The sequence below is a fragment of the Bicyclus anynana genome, chromosome 2 (assembly GCF_947172395.1).
Source record: "Bicyclus anynana chromosome 2, ilBicAnyn1.1, whole genome shotgun sequence".
Lineage (NCBI taxonomy): Eukaryota > Metazoa > Arthropoda > Insecta > Lepidoptera > Nymphalidae > Bicyclus > Bicyclus anynana.
The window spans coordinates 16,905,733-16,925,090 of record NC_069084.1 but is presented as its reverse complement, the minus strand read 5'-3'; the positions used below and the strand labels follow the sequence as shown (position 1 = coordinate 16,925,090).

General features: G+C 36.6%; 3 protein-coding genes across 8 annotated transcripts in view; 2 read left to right on the top strand and 1 right to left on the bottom strand.

Annotated features, from left to right (window-relative positions):
- Positions 1-19,358, bottom strand: part of LOC112050248 (phosphatidylinositol-3-phosphatase SAC1) — a 260,117-nt gene that overhangs the window by 16,797 nt on the left and 223,962 nt on the right. The gene's annotated exons all lie outside the window — the stretch shown is intronic.
- Positions 95-13,499, top strand: LOC112050252 (probable ATP-dependent RNA helicase DDX27). Of its 2 annotated transcripts, none has more exons than XM_052888191.1 (15): positions 95-370; positions 1,375-1,461; positions 2,116-2,254; positions 2,418-2,518; positions 2,907-3,099; positions 3,919-4,067; positions 6,203-6,286; positions 6,937-7,064; positions 7,601-7,798; positions 8,709-8,853; positions 9,666-9,848; positions 10,876-11,056; positions 11,649-11,846; positions 12,564-12,712; positions 13,154-13,499. In XM_052888191.1, exons 1-15 carry the CDS (start codon positions 278-280, stop codon positions 13,472-13,474), a joined length of 2,349 nt encoding a protein of 782 aa, XP_052744151.1. In that variant the 5' UTR covers positions 95-277; the 3' UTR covers positions 13,475-13,499. The 2 variants fall into 2 exon arrangements, with proteins under 2 accessions (XP_052744151.1, XP_023944242.2); XM_024088474.2 differs by having other exon boundaries at positions 2,904-3,099.
- LOC112050249 (histone-lysine N-methyltransferase SETD1B) overlaps positions 14,142-19,358 on the top strand; it is a 31,988-nt gene continuing 26,771 nt past the window's right edge. For 3 of the 5 annotated variants that reach the window (XM_052888203.1, XM_052888195.1, XM_052888201.1), the window contains exons 1-3: positions 14,142-14,663; positions 17,848-18,291; positions 18,786-18,893. In XM_052888203.1, coding sequence (XP_052744163.1) covers positions 14,513-14,663; positions 17,848-18,291; positions 18,786-18,893 — 703 coding nt within the window. In that variant the 5' untranslated portion in view covers positions 14,142-14,512. The remainder of the gene's footprint in view (positions 14,664-17,847; positions 18,292-18,785; positions 18,894-19,358) is intronic. The other 2 variants (XM_052888205.1, XM_052888204.1) reach the window with 1 other exon arrangement.

Below are 19,358 nucleotides of genomic sequence, written 5' to 3'. Positions count from 1 at the left end.
TAGAATGGCGCTACTATCTAATCCTCCGACAGAAAAAACATAATTTTCATAGACTGTATAATTTGTTGTTTTGTATAAACAGATCAAGTATTCATAAACGAACAACAGACAACCCTGAAATTAACCTCAAAACTGGAAAGTGGTGGTCTTTTAAATTTTGATTATTTCCTATTTCTTTTTTTAGCCGAAATGTAATTATTGTTTAAGTGTAAAAAGCCGACGAATAAAACTTACGTACTTCTTATTCTTAAGCCTCAGTCAAATTTTACTATTAACAATGGAAGTGGAAGGATTTCCAGGTTTAATAAAAACAATCACTGATGATCAGGAAGTAGAAGATTTCTCTGAAGAATCCGACGTTGAAGAAGAGGTATGTAGCAAAACCAATAGGAAAAATTCAGCCTTGTTGAATGCCGTTCCTGCTGCTTAGATTAGAGAAAGAATGTGAAGCTTAGCTCCAAAATTTACAGTTTCGGCAATGTATTATCTACTAGCCGACGCCGCGCGGTTTCACCCGCGTGGTTCGCGTTCCCGTAGGAATACGGGGAGAATAAATGGCCTACTGCCTTCCTCGTTAAATGGGCTATTTAACACTGAAAGAATTTTTCAAATCGGACCAGTAGTTCCTGAGATTAGCGCATTCAATCTAACGAACAAACAAACTCTTCAGCTTTATAATATTAATATAGATTATGATTGTATATTCTTTTAATTAGCATATTATTATTTTGTAATGACTGTTTTTCCCAAAAATAAAAAAAAATAAAAAATCGTTTTTTGGGCTTAAGGTACAATGTTTGACTCTGTAAGATCTACTATCTTATGTTAACTACCAGACATATCCACTATCACTAACTTCCTAACTCTTAGCTGCCACTGTGAATATCTCTGAGGAAATAAAAGCTGAATATTTCATAGGACTGGAACTTCATGATCTTAAAATATGGTTCAATCACTGAAACAATAAGCTAGGCCTTTTTATTTTATTTTGTAGTAATAGTAAGTAAACTATAGGTACTATGTGCACTGTAGCATAGTGTGGGTGACAGTTGCCTGTATGACGTTCATATTACATACTATTACTGTGAATCTCAGCACACACAATCTCACATACTACATTGCACAAAAATTTTGCAAATTGAGCCATGTCATGACGTGATGTTAACCTTGTGTTGTAATAAATGCATCAACAACATATCTTGTTAAGAGATAAAAACATATTGGCAATAGCTGCAGAGTTGTCCCAGTCACACACACTCTTTCTTCACAAACTATAAAATTCACAAAACACAAAATATAAAATGAAAATAGAAAAGAACTTTCCAAAAAGTGCTGGTTATGTAGTACTTTCAATTGTCTTTGTTATTTTTCTAGTATCAACCTTCAAAACAAAAAGTGAAAAGGAAAGCTGATTTTGACCCAAACTTTAAATTTGTTGGTTCTGTAGAAGAATATAACAGGGTAAGTAATTTAAAACAATTGCTAGAAGCAACTTGCATCTCTTGTAGTGCTAGTGGCCAATGTTATCGTAGTAAATAAATTAGAGCATAATTGCTTTATTTTTACCTGACTTCCTTGACTTGAAGAGGAGGTTCTCAATTTTAGTCTATGTTTTTTTTTATATTATTTGTTATAAAAAAAAGGGTTTTTTTCTAGCTTGATTCATACACACATTAATTATTTTTTGGGTTTGGCCATGGCTGGTCAACATCTTAAGTACTTTTTGTAAACGTCTCCTCATCTGCATTCAAAACCAGTATTAGAGTCACTCCAAATAAACAGAGTTGGCATTCGAAACACTTATTAAAGTAATCAGGATGTATTGGCAGAACATACATCTGTGTGTGTAATAATTTAGTTTAAAAGTCAGTTAAGTATAAAGATTATAAAAACTGCCTATTTCAAATTTGATTATTTTAATCTAAAAGTACATTGTTACTAGTGGAGTAACTATAGGGTAGCCGTAAGTAACCTAAAATTTAAAAAGTGACCGGTTTTGAGTCCCTTAAACTTGAACTGCCTGGCCTAAAATGATAAAGTTATAGATTTTGATGAGTTAGTAAAAATAAGAGATTAGTCATGCACACTTGTAGAATGAAAAATATTACTTTGTAGGACCCATGGGATGACTTACACAAGTATGTGCGTAGAAATGTAAAAAGAACCCTCGACCAGAAGATTGAGCAGAAGAGAGCCGAGGTCAAGGTTAAAGGCAATATTGATGTGGACACAGATTCAGAGGGTGACACTAAAGGTTTGTGACAAAAATTATATTTACATCTAAGAAGTGTGTCACAACATATCTCTTGTAGGCAAAATATTGACTCTCTCTTTTAAACTGACAAAGGAGTAGGATACAATATCATTTTTATTAAAATAACTTGTTTTTTTTTATTAAAAAGTATTTTATATTTCAGATGTTGATGTAGATGAACTAGAAATATCAGACGATGAACTCAAGAAAGATGAAATCAAAACTAAACAGAAGAAGTTAACAAAAAAGCAAAAACTCAAGGAGGTAAAAATTTTTAGAGTTCTGTATCTTAAAAGGAAAAAAATATCGTCGACCTTGTAACTAACAATTTTTGGTAAAAATTGATTTTGATGCAGAAAGCTCGAAACAGCTTTTCCTTTAGTAGCCTGTAAATATCTTGTAGTATGTACATTAAAAAAGTTTTTGGTCGCATAAAACGACTTTTAGTGATACCTAAAAGATGCTTCTTGTCTCTCCTGTAAAGTTCGTCAGTTTGCACTTACGAGCTATCACATCTAGACCGACGATATTATTAATCTGTGATTATGTTAGAATGGGTAGTCTTACCTAAATAATCATATATAGAAAATTTTTATTTGAGCTAATATAACTATAAATTATTAATAATAATACATACCTACTGTTCTAGCAGCTAAAGGAAGATGAAAGCCAAGGTGCCAAAATAGAGTACGACTCAGATTTCTTTGAGGAACCACCACCATACGATGAGAAGGCATCATTTTATATGATGAATCTGTCGAGGCCCCTGCTGAAGGCAATAGGCAGTCTCAACTATGTCCACCCCACACCTGTACAAGCAGCTACAATTCCTATAGCTTTATTAGGTAAGTACAAGAACTTTTTATTTAGTCGAGCTGTGCCAAAGCCTGGACAAACAGACAGAAGAACAAAAATTTTAAAAATGCTTGAATGTGTTTTAATGGGGATGATGACTAGGTTTGAATATATTGATTTTTATGATACATTCGGGTAAATAGGGTCAATTTTAACTAATTTATATATAAAAAGCAAAGATTGTCTGGATATTTGCAAAATAAATGAGATTATAAAATTTCAAAATCTATTAAAAATCTTTTATCGTAATTAGACGAAAATTCATACAGCTATAGCTTCCTTACATTAAATGTGACATTTTTTAATACTTGAACTATTAACATAAACGCACAAATAACAAAGATATTAGTAATTTTGTTTGTACGCACATACAAATCAGACGATCATTACATTACCTACGACGTCATTAGTTCGTGCCATTTTGTATGGGGCGTTTGTCAGGGATCCGCGGCATCGCCGCAGATCTGACCCTTTAAATCCCTGTAGCTCCGAAAGTAATGATCGCAGATACCCTGTTCCTTTTACAAAATTGCTTTACTATTAGCGTACTCTTAATTTATATACAATTTAAAAAACTGTCGTCATCCCTATTCTATATAACTATATCTAATATGCACTTGAAAATACACATAGAATTGTTTTGAAATCATAGACAGGAACTTTATTTATATGTGATTTAACTGTTAATTTTCATTTAATAGCTCAGATGCTGAGCAAAATACAAGTGATGAAACTTATATTTTTAAAAGACTTCCGAAAATGAGGAAGTTCTATGTTCGGTTCTATGTTTTTTTTTGTGTTGCCATCAGGTAAGGACATCTGCGCGTGCGCGGCGACGGGCACGGGCAAGACGGCGGCGTACATGCTGCCCATACTGGAGCGGCTGCTGTACAAGGCGGGCGGCGAGCGCGTCACGCGCGTGCTGGTGCTGGTGCCCACGCGCGAGCTGGGCGCGCAGGTGAGCTGCCACAGGCACTTGCGATTATACGAGGACTGAGGAACTAAAACGCAGAGTTACTGTTAGGGTATATTATGTTACCAGGGTCTGTATTCATGTGCACGTCGATTCTCTCTCTGCACTAGATAACGAAAAAAAGTTTGGTATAAAAATAACTTGATCACGTGACATGACGATAACAAATGTCATTCCCATACATTTATTGAATATTCGAAGCGTTTTCTGTTGTAGAAAGAGAATCGACGTATCATATGGTTACAGGGCCACCTGGCCTATTCACTATTTTGGTCTTTATTATCAACCTATTAAAATAAACATCGAATAAATCGACAAAACGTCATACCTACCTACTTATGTCCACCAGTAGGCGCCGGATGACACATAGATGATACATTATATATTGAGATAGATACGCAACTCTCATTTCGGTTTAAAAAAGTTATGTACCGTGATCACTAGATGGCGCATTCTAATTAGATTTATTAGCTACCCATAGATGGCGTTCTCTCTACGAGTACAATCTATATTTTAGTTGTATGACTATTGCTGTTTGTTTTCCTTAATTCTTATATAGGAATTATTAATGAAAAAAATTTAACATAAACATAATATTTACAAAATCACCTATTTCACTATATAATACTAATGTACCCAAATATTTAAAATAGCCAAATTTTATAAATATATAGAAATAAGGAAAACAAATTGCAATAATCCTTCTAATATTCAAGGATTTTTAATCAAAGAAAGAAAAGATGATACTTATTATTCAACGATTTATTTTTTCTTTTGTGATTATGAAAATATCTATGCACTTCAGCAGCCTGATAACATTAGTGCACCAACTATGAATATTGACGTTTATGATTATAAATACCCACTGATAAGGTCTAAACACTGGTCACCTTTAAGAATTCGTAAAATTGCTGGCGACATTTTCGCCACGCCGTTTCGCGACACACCGGGCCGCCTTCTGAGCATAATTCCGATGGTGGTCGAGCATGTTCCATGGTTAATTATTCACTATGCACACCAAATCCACAAGTAATCCCCATTATAAACACTTATTTGAACCGATTACATCTTATTTTAATATTTTTCGTTCACCACTGTCACCATGTTTTAAATTAAACTCTGATCCCGATTGTGTGCTGACTTTTTATTGACATAACATAAACATCACTATAGCAACAACAGAAAAAATTCAAAGACAGCTAAACTGTCATATTTGAAACTATATTTTTTTAAACTTTCATAGTCTGAACAGGAGTGATTTTAATCAAATAATGTGCTTCATGCGTGCCATCTATATTGTGCCTGAGAAAACTTCGCTTAAGTTTTTGTACCGTGAGCGCTGGAGGGTAGCACTTCATACAAAATATTTTACGTAAGCGAACTGTGCGGAAGTTTCACCCCCATGGGATGACATTTGTTACATAAAATCTCAATGTCAACTAGCATATATGTCAAAGATGGAGATAGCCTGCTAGCCCGCGCAGATAGTCGCCGTTGGTAGTCCATACAGAGTCTCCAAACTTGTATCAAATCAGCGCCGAATGTGGCCGACAAGTTCCGACCTACTCAGATCAGAGTTGTTACTGGAGTGGTCTCTATACAATGTCGAAAGCGCGCTCAAGTAAGCTTCCAGCTAGAGACTTCAGTCAGTTACAAAGTATCAGTGATATATGAAGGCTGACTGATTAATCAAAACATAGTTTTCAAGGGGGAAACTGAAGGGCACAGCTAGTTTTATATAAATTATTTTTTGTTCCATGTTATATTGTCTAGATTCGCAGATGGGTTTTAGTTTGGATGAATTTTTATACAACTACAGAAATAATCTCTGAATTTTAGATGACTTTAATGTAATGCATATTAGGTTTTCAAGTATCATATCCTAGTTACAACCATACCCATCACCATAAAATTAAAACATGCGAGTAGTAAAACAAAAAATGCTTTACAACTAATAAGTTCTGCTGACAAGTAATAGTGCTGAGAATATAGATACATACATAAATTCAATATTGACGTGATCGGATCTGATCGTGACGGAATCCTGGTGTCTGAAAACGTAGAAAACATCTTCCATAACCATAACACATCAAAATTCCTAAATGTATTTAAACTTCCAGGTTCACTCAGTGACAAGACAATTGTCCCAATTTACGCCTGTAACCATTGGGTTGTCAGTTGGAGGTCTGGATGTCAAATATCAGGTACAATATATTTCTCTTGTTGTTTTTGTTTCTCTTTTGCTTATTCGACTTCCTGTAAAATATATCAAAATATATCAAATATTTTACAGGAAATTGCTCTGGTTGTAGGCAGATCAAGATTGTGGTAGTAATGATGACGATAGTTGTGTCTCTGGGTATTATAATTATACTAGCGGACGCCTGCGACTTCATCAGCGTGGAATTCACTTTTTCACAAATCTTGGAGACCATGGATTTTACCGGGATGAAAAGTAGCCAATATGTTAATCCAGAGTAAAATCTTTTTCCATTCCAAATATCAGACAAATCGCTTCAGCAGCCGCAGCGCAAAGGAGGAACAAACATACACACACATGCACACACCCACGAACACTTACACTCGATCTTTCGCCTTCATAATATTAGTGTGGTTTTATAACTTGATAATAGGATTTCTCCCCATATAACATCTCCCCAATAGGCCTAAGATACGGGCCAAGACACGTCGAGACGAGACGAGGACAAAATTACAAAGAATATTTGCGATATTTCAACTCCGCCGCTATTAGTCGAAAATATTGTCCTTCACGAGATTTGTCGTTGACGCACGCTAGGCCTACTGGCAAGTGCTTTCGATAAATATTAATACTTAATGTTATGTATGCGCACAGGAGAGCGTGTTACGTCACAACCCGGACATCGTCATCGCGACCCCGGGCCGTCTCATAGACCACATCCGAAACACGCCGTCGTTTGGTTTGCACTGTATCGAAGTATTGGTTTTGGATGAAGCAGACAGGTTAGTTCTACAATTACTTAAGAAATTAAATATCAAGTGTCTCAAACGGTGAAGGAAAACATCGTGAGGAAACCTGCATACCAGAGAGTTTTCTTAATTCTCTTTGTGTGTGAAGTCTGCCAATCCGCATTGGGCCAACTCAGCTTAGCAGTGAGCCGGAAATGGGTTGATAACAACAAACGATCTGAATCAACAACTTCTAAGGCATTTAGGGATGTGGGAGTAAAATCTTCTGCTACTTAGAATTACTTTAAAGGAAGAAAATCTGATATTTCATAGCCTGCCCCAGACTAAGATCAAAGATCCATCCAAAGATCAATTGTTGAACAATTACCAAAATAACATTGTAGTTACTTTCCTAAAATATTCGTATGTGCTGGAGTTTTAGGATTTAAAATGAAATATAACAAGACTTTAGTTCACTCCTAAATACAATAAGTAATTTTCCGAATTTTTTGAGAATGCCTACGATATTCTCCTCCTCCTTAGAGAAGTTTCACTACGTCATTCACAAAACCCCATTGTTACGTTGCTAGGATGCTCGACGAGTATTTCGCCGAGCAGATGAAGGAGATCATCCGCCAGTGCTCGCCCAAGCGCCAGACCATGCTGTTCTCTGCCACCATGAGCGATGAGGTCAAGGACCTTGCCGCAGTGTCTCTGAACAAACCCGTCAAATTGTTCCTCGACTCTAACAAGGACGTCGCTTTCAATTTGAGACAGGAATTCGTTAGGTGAGTTGTGAGTTATTTAAGGTTATCAGATATTACCTAAATATTTGTCAAATGTCAAACATTATATCAATCATCATTTCTATTTATTCTGTACTACAGGGCCTGGTTTTCTTCCATGTTTTATCATCAATTATGATGATGAATCATGAAAGAATATCTAATGGCCCACCACTTTATCAGGCATCTAGAGCCTCAATAGCTCAACACTGAGAACAGTCAGACTCATCACTGGGGGGGTGGTGATTCGATCCCCGATCCCTTGGTCTATTGTCGTAAACAGTCTTTCCCGACTAGTTGGAGGGGAATGGAGATATTGGTCATATTAAAAAAAAAACTGAGATATGGCAAATATTCTTTTAAAAAAAATTTCCAGAGAGGATATGGTTAAGACCCATCTAGCTGCTTCAATACCAGTTGGCAGTCTAAGAATGTTTTATATTCATTCAACAATTCAAATTCAAATGATTTGTTGTCAAGATGTCAATGATTGCCCAAGACCATTCCTCCAAAGGCAAGGAGCAGCAATCAGCATGGTACTTAACTCTATATCCTCCTGGAGAGATGCGTAGCATGCGACCAATGACATATGTCGTGAAGAGACTTGACTATTGACTAACGCAATGAAAGAGGTTGACATTTTGTCTGTTTCTCTTCATGTCAAATGGCTATTAAAATAAGCTGATGATTTTTTTTTTATATAAAGAATATTTGCCATATTTTTTTTATAATATGACCAATATTCCTATTCCCCTCCAACTAGTAGGTTAGATTGTGCTAGGAGTGGGCACGACAATAGACCAACGGGGTGGGGATCGAACCACCACCCCTCTGTGATGAGTCTGACCACTCGTACCGTTGAGCTATTGAGGCTTAAATGATAATGATTGAAGCAGTATGCATATGTGGTCAGGATCCGGCGCGAGCGCGAGTCTGACCGCGAGGCCCTGCTGGCGGCGCTGGTGTGCCGCACCTTCCGTGACCGCGCCGTCATCTTCGTGCAGACCAAGAAGCAGGCGCACCGTCTGCACGTCGCGCTGGGACTGCTGGGCATCAAGGTGAGTGGCGACGGCGTTGACATTACCCTTACAGGACGAATGGTGGAAGGGCAAAACATAGTACTTATCCTAAGGTTATTTCCCGGGACGCCTTGGCTTCCTACCAGTGGGGTCCACCTGCATTTCTCCCGGTAAATTCCGGACCCATAAGCAAGGTTACGATAGAAGCTAAGCACCAAATAAAAATTGGGGCTTCTGACGGTGATTGAATTCAACTGGGGTCCTTTGCGCATACGTATCCGATCTCACAATCATACGCCGGATCATGGAAGGGCCAGCCCGGTATATTATCTTAGCGTGTTTCTCGAATGCCCGTCTTGACTCCGTATACAAGTTATTTCTCGTCATCCTTGTCCCGTGCGTACTCTGCCTCAACAGAGGGTGAGTCCGGTACTTACTCTTAATTCCAACACAAGTTCGACACACTTGACAAGCTATTTATTCGTCATCCTTGTCCATTATGAGCACTGCCCCTTGTCAATACATGACGGATTCCCCCGTCCCCTGCGGACCATTGCACTCCGTGTGACGTTGTCTCTCATGCCACTGTTGCGAGAACTCCCATACCTGGTGGCGAATTTTCCTCCGAGGAAACGAGGTCTATGTAAAGTGGGTCATTAAAGTAGATCAATGACGCTTTAAGATGGCTGTATGCAGTGGCGTGCACTTCATACATGCATTAAAGTACTGCATACCGTAAGAGTTGTCTTCTTAGAGCTTATTAAATACAGATTTTTCCAGTTTGCTTAATTTTATTATTAGTGCATAACCTGATCGACAACCTTATGCACGCCAATGGCTGTATGTAACAGGTGGCAGAGCTGCACGGAGCGCTGAACCAGCCGCAGCGGCTGGACTCGCTGAAGCGCTTCAAGGAGGAGCAGGTGGACGTGCTGGTGGCGACGGACGTGGCGGCGCGCGGGCTCGACATCCCCGGCGTCAAGACCGTGCTCAACTTCACGCTGCCTGCCACGCTGGAGCACTACATACACAGGGTAACGGCCTTTATTGCGAAGGATTAAGGTGTATTTTCAACTAAGATGGAGAACATAGAAACTCCGTCAAGAAAGTTGCCAGTGTATTTTCAACTAAGATTAATGCTGGAGAACATAGAAACTCTGTCAAGAAAGTTGCCAGTGTATTTTCAACTAAGATTAATGCTGGAGAACATAGAAACTCTGTCAAGAAAGTTGCCAGTGTATTTTCAACTAAGATTAATGCTGGAGAACATAGAAACTCTGTCAAGAAAGTTGCCAGTGTATTTTCAACTAAGATTAATGCTGGAGAACATAGAAACTCTGTCAAGAAAGTTGCCAGTGTATTTTCAACTAAGATTAATGCTGGAGAACATAGAAACTCTGTCAAGAAAGTTGCCAGTGTATTTTCAACTAAGATTAATGCTGGAGAACATAGAAACTCTGTCAAGAAAGTTGCCAGTCAGAAAAAAACTAATGACCAAATACATATTATGGACTTGTATCACACCTAAATTCACCAACAAAATTGTTTGTCATTTTTTCGAGGGGGATGAGGTTAACTCACACATTGAAAATATTTGCCACCAATAACTATGTTTTGTGTCCTTACACTATACACTACTATGAATTCGATTTGCAATACACACACGTGTAATTTTTACACATACTAACCAAGACATTAGACTATCCAGAATATTCGATTACATGGTCAATGTTTTGCTATTCCAGCTAAAGAATTGATTCGTTTTAAATATTGTTTTTATTACAAATCTGATATAAATAAGTTAAGACATATTTACAAATGATATATACGTAACTCTATGTTGACCGTTTTTTACACCGTTCAACTGAACATATCATGTTAGTATTTAGCATTTTTAGGGAGACATTTGTAGAGATTTTTACACAACGAAAACAATTACAATGATGAAACATAAATTCTATGAAAAAAAATTATAAACGCATAAGATCGTTGATCTTGTACTTAGACAGGTCCCGATCTAATTGGTCTGAGCAAAAAAGTAACAAGTGTTTGTTGGTGTAGGTGGGACGCACGGCGCGGGCGGGTCGCGCCGGCGTGTCGGTGTCGCTGGCGGGCGAGGCGGAGCGCGCGCTGGTGAAGGCCATCGTGCGGCGCGCGCGGCGCCCCGTCAAGTCGCGCCAGGTGCCGCCCGACATCGTCGCCAAGTACCGGGAGAAGCTCAACCGGCTGGAGCCCGAGATCGGTGAGACCACTACCCAAACCTAGATAGTGATGTGTATTGTTCAAGTATATTTATAAAGAAAAAAAAAAACATTATCTACTATTAGATACTAGCACTCTTCTTAGTCGAAGTAGTCATAGTTCGAAGAGCCGAGGGCCTTTGGCGTCCCAAGGTGCTGGAATGGTGACCCCGCACTAGAAAGCGCCGTGTCGCAGTGTTGGTCGACCCCCGACCAGGTGAACTGACGACATCAAGCGAGTCGCAGGGATTTGCTGGATGCAAACAGCTCAGGATCGTGATGTTTGGTAGTCCCTACAAAAGGCCTATGTCCTGCAGTGGACGTCCATCGGCTGATATGATGATGATGATGATTATGATGACGATGACGATGACGATGACGATGACGAACGATTTCCTTCTAATAATAGCCGCAGTGTAAAGGAGCAACAAACATACTTATTATATTAGTGTGATATTTTTATAAGGTCGCCTATTGTGCATTTTTGCAAATATTTTTGATTCTTTTTTTCTGTATGCATTAAATTAGAGCATAAACAATATGTAAGTAAGTATTTTTTATTTCACTTTCATGCAATTTATTTTAAATTTCCAGCAACGATCCTAGATGAAGAATACGCGGAGAAGCAACTGAAGAAAATGGAGAAACAGACCACCAAGTTAGAAAGCGCTATCAAGAAGGAGGACGGAGGCCCCAAGGTCGAGATCCAACGCCAGCACGACTGGTTCCAGACGCCCAAACAGAAGAGAGAGGAGAAGGAGCGGCTGGCGCTGACACAACACCCTGGGAAAGGTACTTTTTGTTAACTAACAAAATTACTTGGTCAAATATGTTCTAAATGTCAGGCTACAGAAAAAATGTCAGCTGTCTATGGATATTTTTTAAATCTTCCCAGGAAGAATTCTAATCCCATTTCAACCAATGTCACTTGTGCTAACATATATAAAATCCTAAAAAGATGTTACTGTCGATTACACTAAAATTTCATCAGTAGTAAAACTTATTATAAAATTTTCCCCTTTAAAAATGTTACTAACTGAAATGATAAAAGTGTCGCTTACTATAATTTCACGCTCATTATGTTTATTTGAACCTCCCCCTGGTGCTATACCTATATATAATATGGCTCATTGGTTCTAGGCTTTGATTTTTAGTGCTTTAAATCGAAATGAGATGGTGTAAATTAGAACCAATAAGTAAAAATTAATTTCAAAGATTATATAATGATTTATTTATTTTGCTATCATCCGCGAAAAGTCGACGAACCCATGCGACAACGTCACCCAGGTCCAACAAAATACTCTCTAAAATAAATAAATCATTATGTAATCATGATGAACTTCCGCAAAGTAACGCCTGCTTCTATCCAATATTTAATTTCAAAGAAAAATACAAATAATTGTACATTTCAGATCATATATATAGATCGTATTTTAAGATTTTATTAATTATACACACACCTTATTTTAATGCAAATGCTATATGTTATACGATTTATATTGTCTCCAGTTGACAAAGCCCAGAAGGGCAAAGGCAAGAAACGCAAGCGGGGCGACGACTCCGACGACGAAGACATTAACAAGAACAAGAAGAAGAAACAAACCAAGCACGCGCCCAAAGACACAGCAGAGGAACGAGTCAGGAGAGAAATGGAAAAGGTTACTTTACACTATATTCTATTATAGAATATAATTAATAGGTTATGTGTATAGCTTGGCGACATCGTTCGTAACACTCCTGATGTTGCGCGCGGGCCGGGGGGCGTGCAGCGATGAATGAAAATCCCTCGACTGATGCACGTCACTTCAACGCACGCACGATTTCACCCCCGCGCAGTCTTTCCCCCTGTCGCCCGCATATCATGTGAATGTTATCAACGAACTTGCCAGACTATAGATGCTATATTTTACAATGAACTGACCCGGCAAATGTTGTTTTGACTCATAAATTAAAAAAAAATGTCCTAAAATTAACAAAAAAAATTAGGGTGGACTGTGAACTGATAAAAAATAGATAACTACATATCCTCTGGTCAATTGTTGCCGTTTAGCTTTTAATGACTTTTTACATTAATAAACGTTATTGTTTTGTATATTCAGGTGGCATTACTCCAATCGCGAATGGAGAAGAGGAAGAAGAAACAAAAAAGAATTCGCGCCGTAGAAGAGGACGACGAACGGCCGGCCAGAACCGCAAACAGAAAACCTAACAAATCCAAGAAAAAGCAATCAAACTTCGCCAGCGACCTCACTGATACCTCACGCACTTCCACCAAGCGTCTGAGGTACGAGGCGAACAGGGTACAGAAAGGCAAGCCCTTACAAAATGGTAAACCTTTCCAAAAGGGCAAAGGAAAGACAACGAAAGGCAAAACGTTCGGAAAACCGCAATCTGGCAAAAAAGGTTCCCGTAAGAAATAGTAAATACACTTAATTATTAAACTGACTTGTGTTTTATTGAATTGTTGTTTCTGGGGTAGCTAATACTCAACTAACAAATACTCAAACACAGATTAATGATTAATAGGCGGATAGAGCACACGAAACATGACGGTGTCGTAGCCGTTCCAAATACAAAATTCAAAAACGAATTCATTCTCGAATCAGTGTGGATGTGAAGTCAGTACGACATGAAGCGTCGCAGCAGTAATTTTCAATATTATTCAAGAAAAATGCGCGTCATAAATAAAAATAAATAAATTAAAATAAATTAAATATTTTAAAAACTGTTCACATAAAGTAAAGAAATAAGACTGAGTATTTTTTTGTGGGTATTGATTATTAAATTAATTTACCTAATTTTTTCATTTCAATTTATTAAGTTTATTACATTCAAATAAATAAATCAATCTCATTTAATCTGATTAAACTATCAAGCGAGTTTATTAGTTCAATTTTTATTAACTTTTACACATTAATGTCGAACTATACTAGATTGGCCGAACCTTGGCTTAATTGTGTCAAGCTATGGAGTACCTTGGCCCAAGCATTGGCTTAGCATTGTACAATGTTGATAGTGTGGTCCAGTGTGTGTCATAAAGTCAGCCAGCCATAAACAAAAGATGAACTAAAATGTACAACCATAGATTGTAGAAAAAGTGTGGCGTCGTACGAGCGGATGTTGTTTATGACCGACATTTTCCTGTGAAAATAATAGTATTTGGTTTGGTCAATTGTATGTAAATTTGAGGTTTATTACGTATTATTGTACGATATTTTCAATGTTTTAAAATACTAACATGGATCTCTTGAAAACTTAATACTAAATTAATGTTTGAAACTGTTTGAGAACATTTTTAGGCAAAGTTTTTTTTCGTTGCCATTATAGCGGGAAATCTACATTGTGACGCGCACAAACTCTGTTAATTTGTCGTGAAGGCTGGTTAAGTGTCGTAATAGATTGTTATGTGGTTATTTACGCTCTGACAGTGGATCTTGGTGGTATATTTAGATTTGACAATGTCAGACGAAATGGCGGTTGGTGATAAGACATCAAGTAGAGAAATTGGAGATAAAGAGGAGATGGAGTCTGCAGACTCCGTAGAACCCTCGGAGCCCCCCACTGAGACTGCGGCGGCCGAGTCTAAACTATCGTCTGCACCTGTGGAAGGTATTTTGACTTTCCCATAACCTCTCATCTGTGTTGACATACATCCAATATATTAATTTTAGTTTCATTCATTTAATTATATTCTCTTGAGCATGTGCAATTAGGTAAACTAACAATATACATCACTTTCACATAGAATGAAATAATGTTACATGAATAATTTATATGGTTGTTTATAGTAAGAATCGGTAGACACATAATATATTTTAATAGATAAACTTCCAATATTTCAGTTTGTAATAAATTATTGTTTATGCTCTAAAATGTATTTGGCTATTGCGAGGTGATCTCATGGAATTGTCTAATTAGAAGCGAAGGTATTGTAGAGGTTTCTTTATCTCACAACATGATTCAGCCATTTTAAAGTATTAAAACACTTTCAGTACAGTTTTTATCCTATTGATCAACAAATTGTTCTTCTTCTTTCCAATAAAATCTGACAGTCTGTGTTGCGAGGTCATATCTGGATAGAATTAATCAATGGTTACTTTGCTCGGACTCGGTTTCCAGATATTTTAACAAAACAATGTTTAAAAAAGTTATTTTATACCCTTTTATTAATTACACTGAGATTTAGCTAGTAATCCTCTTGCACGTACATCTACGGCGTACAGACTAACACTATTTATTCACTTTTGACGGCCTCCGTGGTGTAGTGGTATGCGCTGTGGATTTACAAAACGGAGGTCCTCGGTTTGATCCCCGGCTGGGCAGATTGAGATTTTCTTAATTTGTCCAGGTCTGGCTGGTGGGAGGCTTCTGCCGTGGCTAGTTACCACCCTAGCGGCAAAGACGTACCGCCAAGCGATTTAGCATTCCGGTATGATGCCGTGTAGAAACCGAAAGGGGTGTGGATTTTCATCCTCCTCCTAACAAGTTAGCCCGCTTCCATCTTAGACTGCATCATCACTTCAACTTGTAAAGAATAAAAAAAAAAAAACTTTTAAATAGCTACACTCAGCCATTTATTCACTTTTTTACTGTGGTTTTTCAGACTGGCACTTTGTAGCTGTCATTTTCATCTTGTTGTTTTAGGATTTTACTATATCTCGGTCTCCCTTATTCTTATTCTTGCACCCAACCCAGCTCTATCAGTCTGTGCACATTTGGCCAAAAATTGTTTATGGAATTGAAGCCTTGCATTCAATTCTCTGGCGAACTTATCTTTTGGAAGTTATGTGACTAATTCGTCCTAGGTCCTAAATATTTTATATAAAATTGGTACTGATGCATGGGAAATACTCCTGAGCACCCTATTTAATAAATTAAAGCTGTTTCATTAAAGTTTACTCTTATTTTCCCTTGTCTATTGTAATTGCCCTGGTAAGTATTTCTTCTCAAATTCCAGGAGTAGGTACTTCTACTAAAATTAACAAGTTCTATTGAATCTGGTATATCTTTTTCAAGATTTCTTGGTAACTGCAGTTAGAAAGAAAAATGAAGATGAGAATTCAATCAAAAATTTTTAGTTTAGGAAGATATTGCAACCCAATTGATGCCTATTTTTGAAGGAGATTGTTCACAAAGTCTAGATGATTTTGATTCACTTGTTTTGTAAAAAACAATGAATTGCTCTAAAAAATTAAAACATACTTCTTTTTCAATCAAACGAAAGTTTCAGTTCTTCAAAATCTCTCTTATCTCTGGATGATTTTTTTGGTTATTCATTAAAGGAAACTGCTTGACGTTCTTTTCTTCAGGATTCAGACTTAGTCCTGGGTTTAAAGATCTAGTCCGACTATTTGACTGTACTAACACATTTACACAACAAAATAAAAATTATGGATTTTTCACTAAAATTTCACAACAACTATGACAATTGCATTTTTTAACTTGTAAACAAAACACAGTCAGCGTTAGACTAAACAACTAAGAAATAATAAATAATAAAATTTCCACAGGTGACCACTAAATATTGTGAATTTTTATAATATGATAAATCTATGTATGTGTTATTTTAAATATCATATATGATGCTTATTTTTGTCGCCAAGGAGAATCACAGTGTTCTGTTATGGAAGATATGGTTGTGTTATTACATGTAGTGTTCTGTTATGGAAGATATGGTTGTGTTATTACATGTAATTCAAAATGATGAGCCTATCAACTTAAATCCCTTAACCAGTGGTCCTAGCATGCGAACAACAAGATATTCTTGTGAATACAACTCTGCCACCATTGGACAATACTTTTTCTATTTCGCTTTATGTAGTTACATTGTTTTATTCACTGAAAAATTTGGGTCCACAGAATAGGACATGTTTTTTGTTGTATTTCATTTCTATTGTGAAATCAGCTGCATTAGCTATAAGCAAGTTGCTTGAGGGTACTTAATGGTGTACATCAGGTTTTAAGTGTTGTTTTTTTAATATTAGGTTCTTACATATGAAATTGGCGGTTTGTAAGGGACAAACATAAAGTCGATTTCTTTTAAATATATTTATTTATTTAATCAAAGTATGTACCATTGCTGGAAGTATGTAAATTCACTAATGTTTTTACAATTCAAATTCAATATGCACATAATCCGGATCTTTCGCCAATGTTTCAATGTGATTTCTGTATTGAGGTGTTTAATCAACAGATTAGTGTTATTTAGCATGTGTAGTAGTTGCTTTTGACACAGAAACATTTTAGAAATGCCAAACACTAATTCACAAATTGCCCTCTCCTCTGGGCTTGGTTTAAAAAACAATAGGTCACAAAGAAAACTCTTCTGTCAGAAACCGCCACAAAGTCACACAACTTACCTGCTTATAGTCTAATGACTGATTACAGAACCCAAGAACAAAAAAAATCCATTTGTAATGACACTGACAAATATTTATTTAAAACTAATTCACGATTTTATATGCTCGTAGACATCCTTAATCTGGGCCCTGTCACGATATTTGCTCCTAGCGGATGTCCCTAATTATAAACTAGCTATGTTTACCAAAACTAGCTATGTTATTAAAAGAACACATACTATAATGTCTTCTTTTAGAAGTCTGTAATGACTTTGGATATAATGGTTAAGTATTCAGACAGTATTTGTGAGCAAACAGACAGCATGTTGGTGCGTAAACCTGAAGGAGTGATGGAACAAACCTTCAGTCAGTTCAGTTTATGCAAAACAGACTTCCCAGAGTATATTTTCTATATTATATAAATATTTGAATTTTAAATAATAATCCTTTTCCAGAACCACCTGACGCTGAGGAAGATCTACCAGAGACCATAGCAGCGATTATAGAACAACTTGGCCAAAATGATGACATAGACAAAGCTGAAGCTGTAGAAAAAAACGACTTTGATATAAATAATGAAAATGAAATTAAAAACAACATTGATATTAGGAACGACCCTGCTGTTAAAGATGATGATATATTTCAAGATGTTAAAAATGGCAATGAGATGAAAAGTGTGAAGGATGATCAGAAAATTAAATATAAAGAGATGAAAGTTGACACAGATGACTCATCCAGCAATAAAGTTATAAAGGAAGAGGAAAATACTTCTGAAGCAGAAATATCCAGAGGCATCAAGCGACGAGCCTCTGCCGCTTTCAGTGATGACGGGATAGAAGAGTTCAAGGGCTTTGAAAAAAGTGATTCGAGCACCTTGCCCGATTATAGTCGCATTGTTCGTAAGTGTATTTGTTTTATTAATTATATATACAGAAAAAAATATTCTTTGTGAGATCTTTGTGGACAGATGTATGTATCAAAAATTACAAATGGTCCTAGATACATGTTATTTCCACATTTTACATACATAATTACTATCCAAACTTGTACTGAAGTATACAAAAAAATTGTTATTAAAGTTAAGTATAAAAGTTTTATTTTAACACCTTTAACATCTGTGACACATTCTGAGAGGAGCGTGCTGTGGGCTGAATATGGATCATGATGATGAACATCTGTAAACATAATCTGATGTCCTGGTGCTCACAGATAGCAAGTTCATTTCAGTGGCCCTTAGCATATAATACATGAGTTATTTAATTGTGTAATAAATATTATATATATAAAAGAGATATTGCATTCACACACACCAAGTTAAAATAATAGTAAATTTATACTGCAAAGTTTGCCTACATAAAATGATAGTGTTAAATGTCAATTTCATGCCTATCAGAAGAGGAGTGGAAGGTAAAACGGAGGCCATCTGTATCCAGCGAGGATGGATTCAGAGGTTTCAACTTGATCCCCCACAGTAACTTGACTGGTTACTGTCAAGTCTTAGGTAAGAGACTTAACAGTTAAGTGGGCACAGATTGCTTGTTTATATTAATCTCTCTATGAATAATTCAGGGACACTCAGGGGATAAAGTATACATTGTTTTTTTATTTTCTATGTATAAATAATAACAGTATTGTACTAACAAAATCAAGTAATGAAAAATATTTATTATATATTTGTAACTAAACAATAGTTTATACATAGAATTGTATTTTGGATAAAATAATGGGAATATGGAGCACATGTAGTAGTGAATTACGAAATGTTATTATTTTTATAGGTTGTTTTAATTGTGGTTAATGTTACTTTTTATACACATGTAAACTTTAATGCAGTTAAATAACCTTTATATACCTTATTAACTAAAACCTAGACATTGCGAGTCCAAGTTGTACAATATGAGAATTATTAGGTTCCCTGCATTTCGCACTTTTTGCATTTGTTGTTTACCACAGGCTTTTGGCTTAC

Excerpts from the sequence above, each read along its gene's own strand:
- LOC112050252 (XM_024088474.2), top strand. The coding sequence starts at position 278 with ATGGAAGTGGAAGGATTTCCAGGTTTAATAAAAACAATCACTGATGAT. Across the intron at positions 6,287-6,936 it reads GTCTGGATGTCAAATATCAG|GAGAGCGTGTTACGTCACAA; the intron begins GTACAATATATT and ends GTATGCGCACAG. Across the intron at positions 7,065-7,600 it reads GTTTTGGATGAAGCAGACAG|GATGCTCGACGAGTATTTCG; the intron begins GTTAGTTCTACA and ends TTACGTTGCTAG.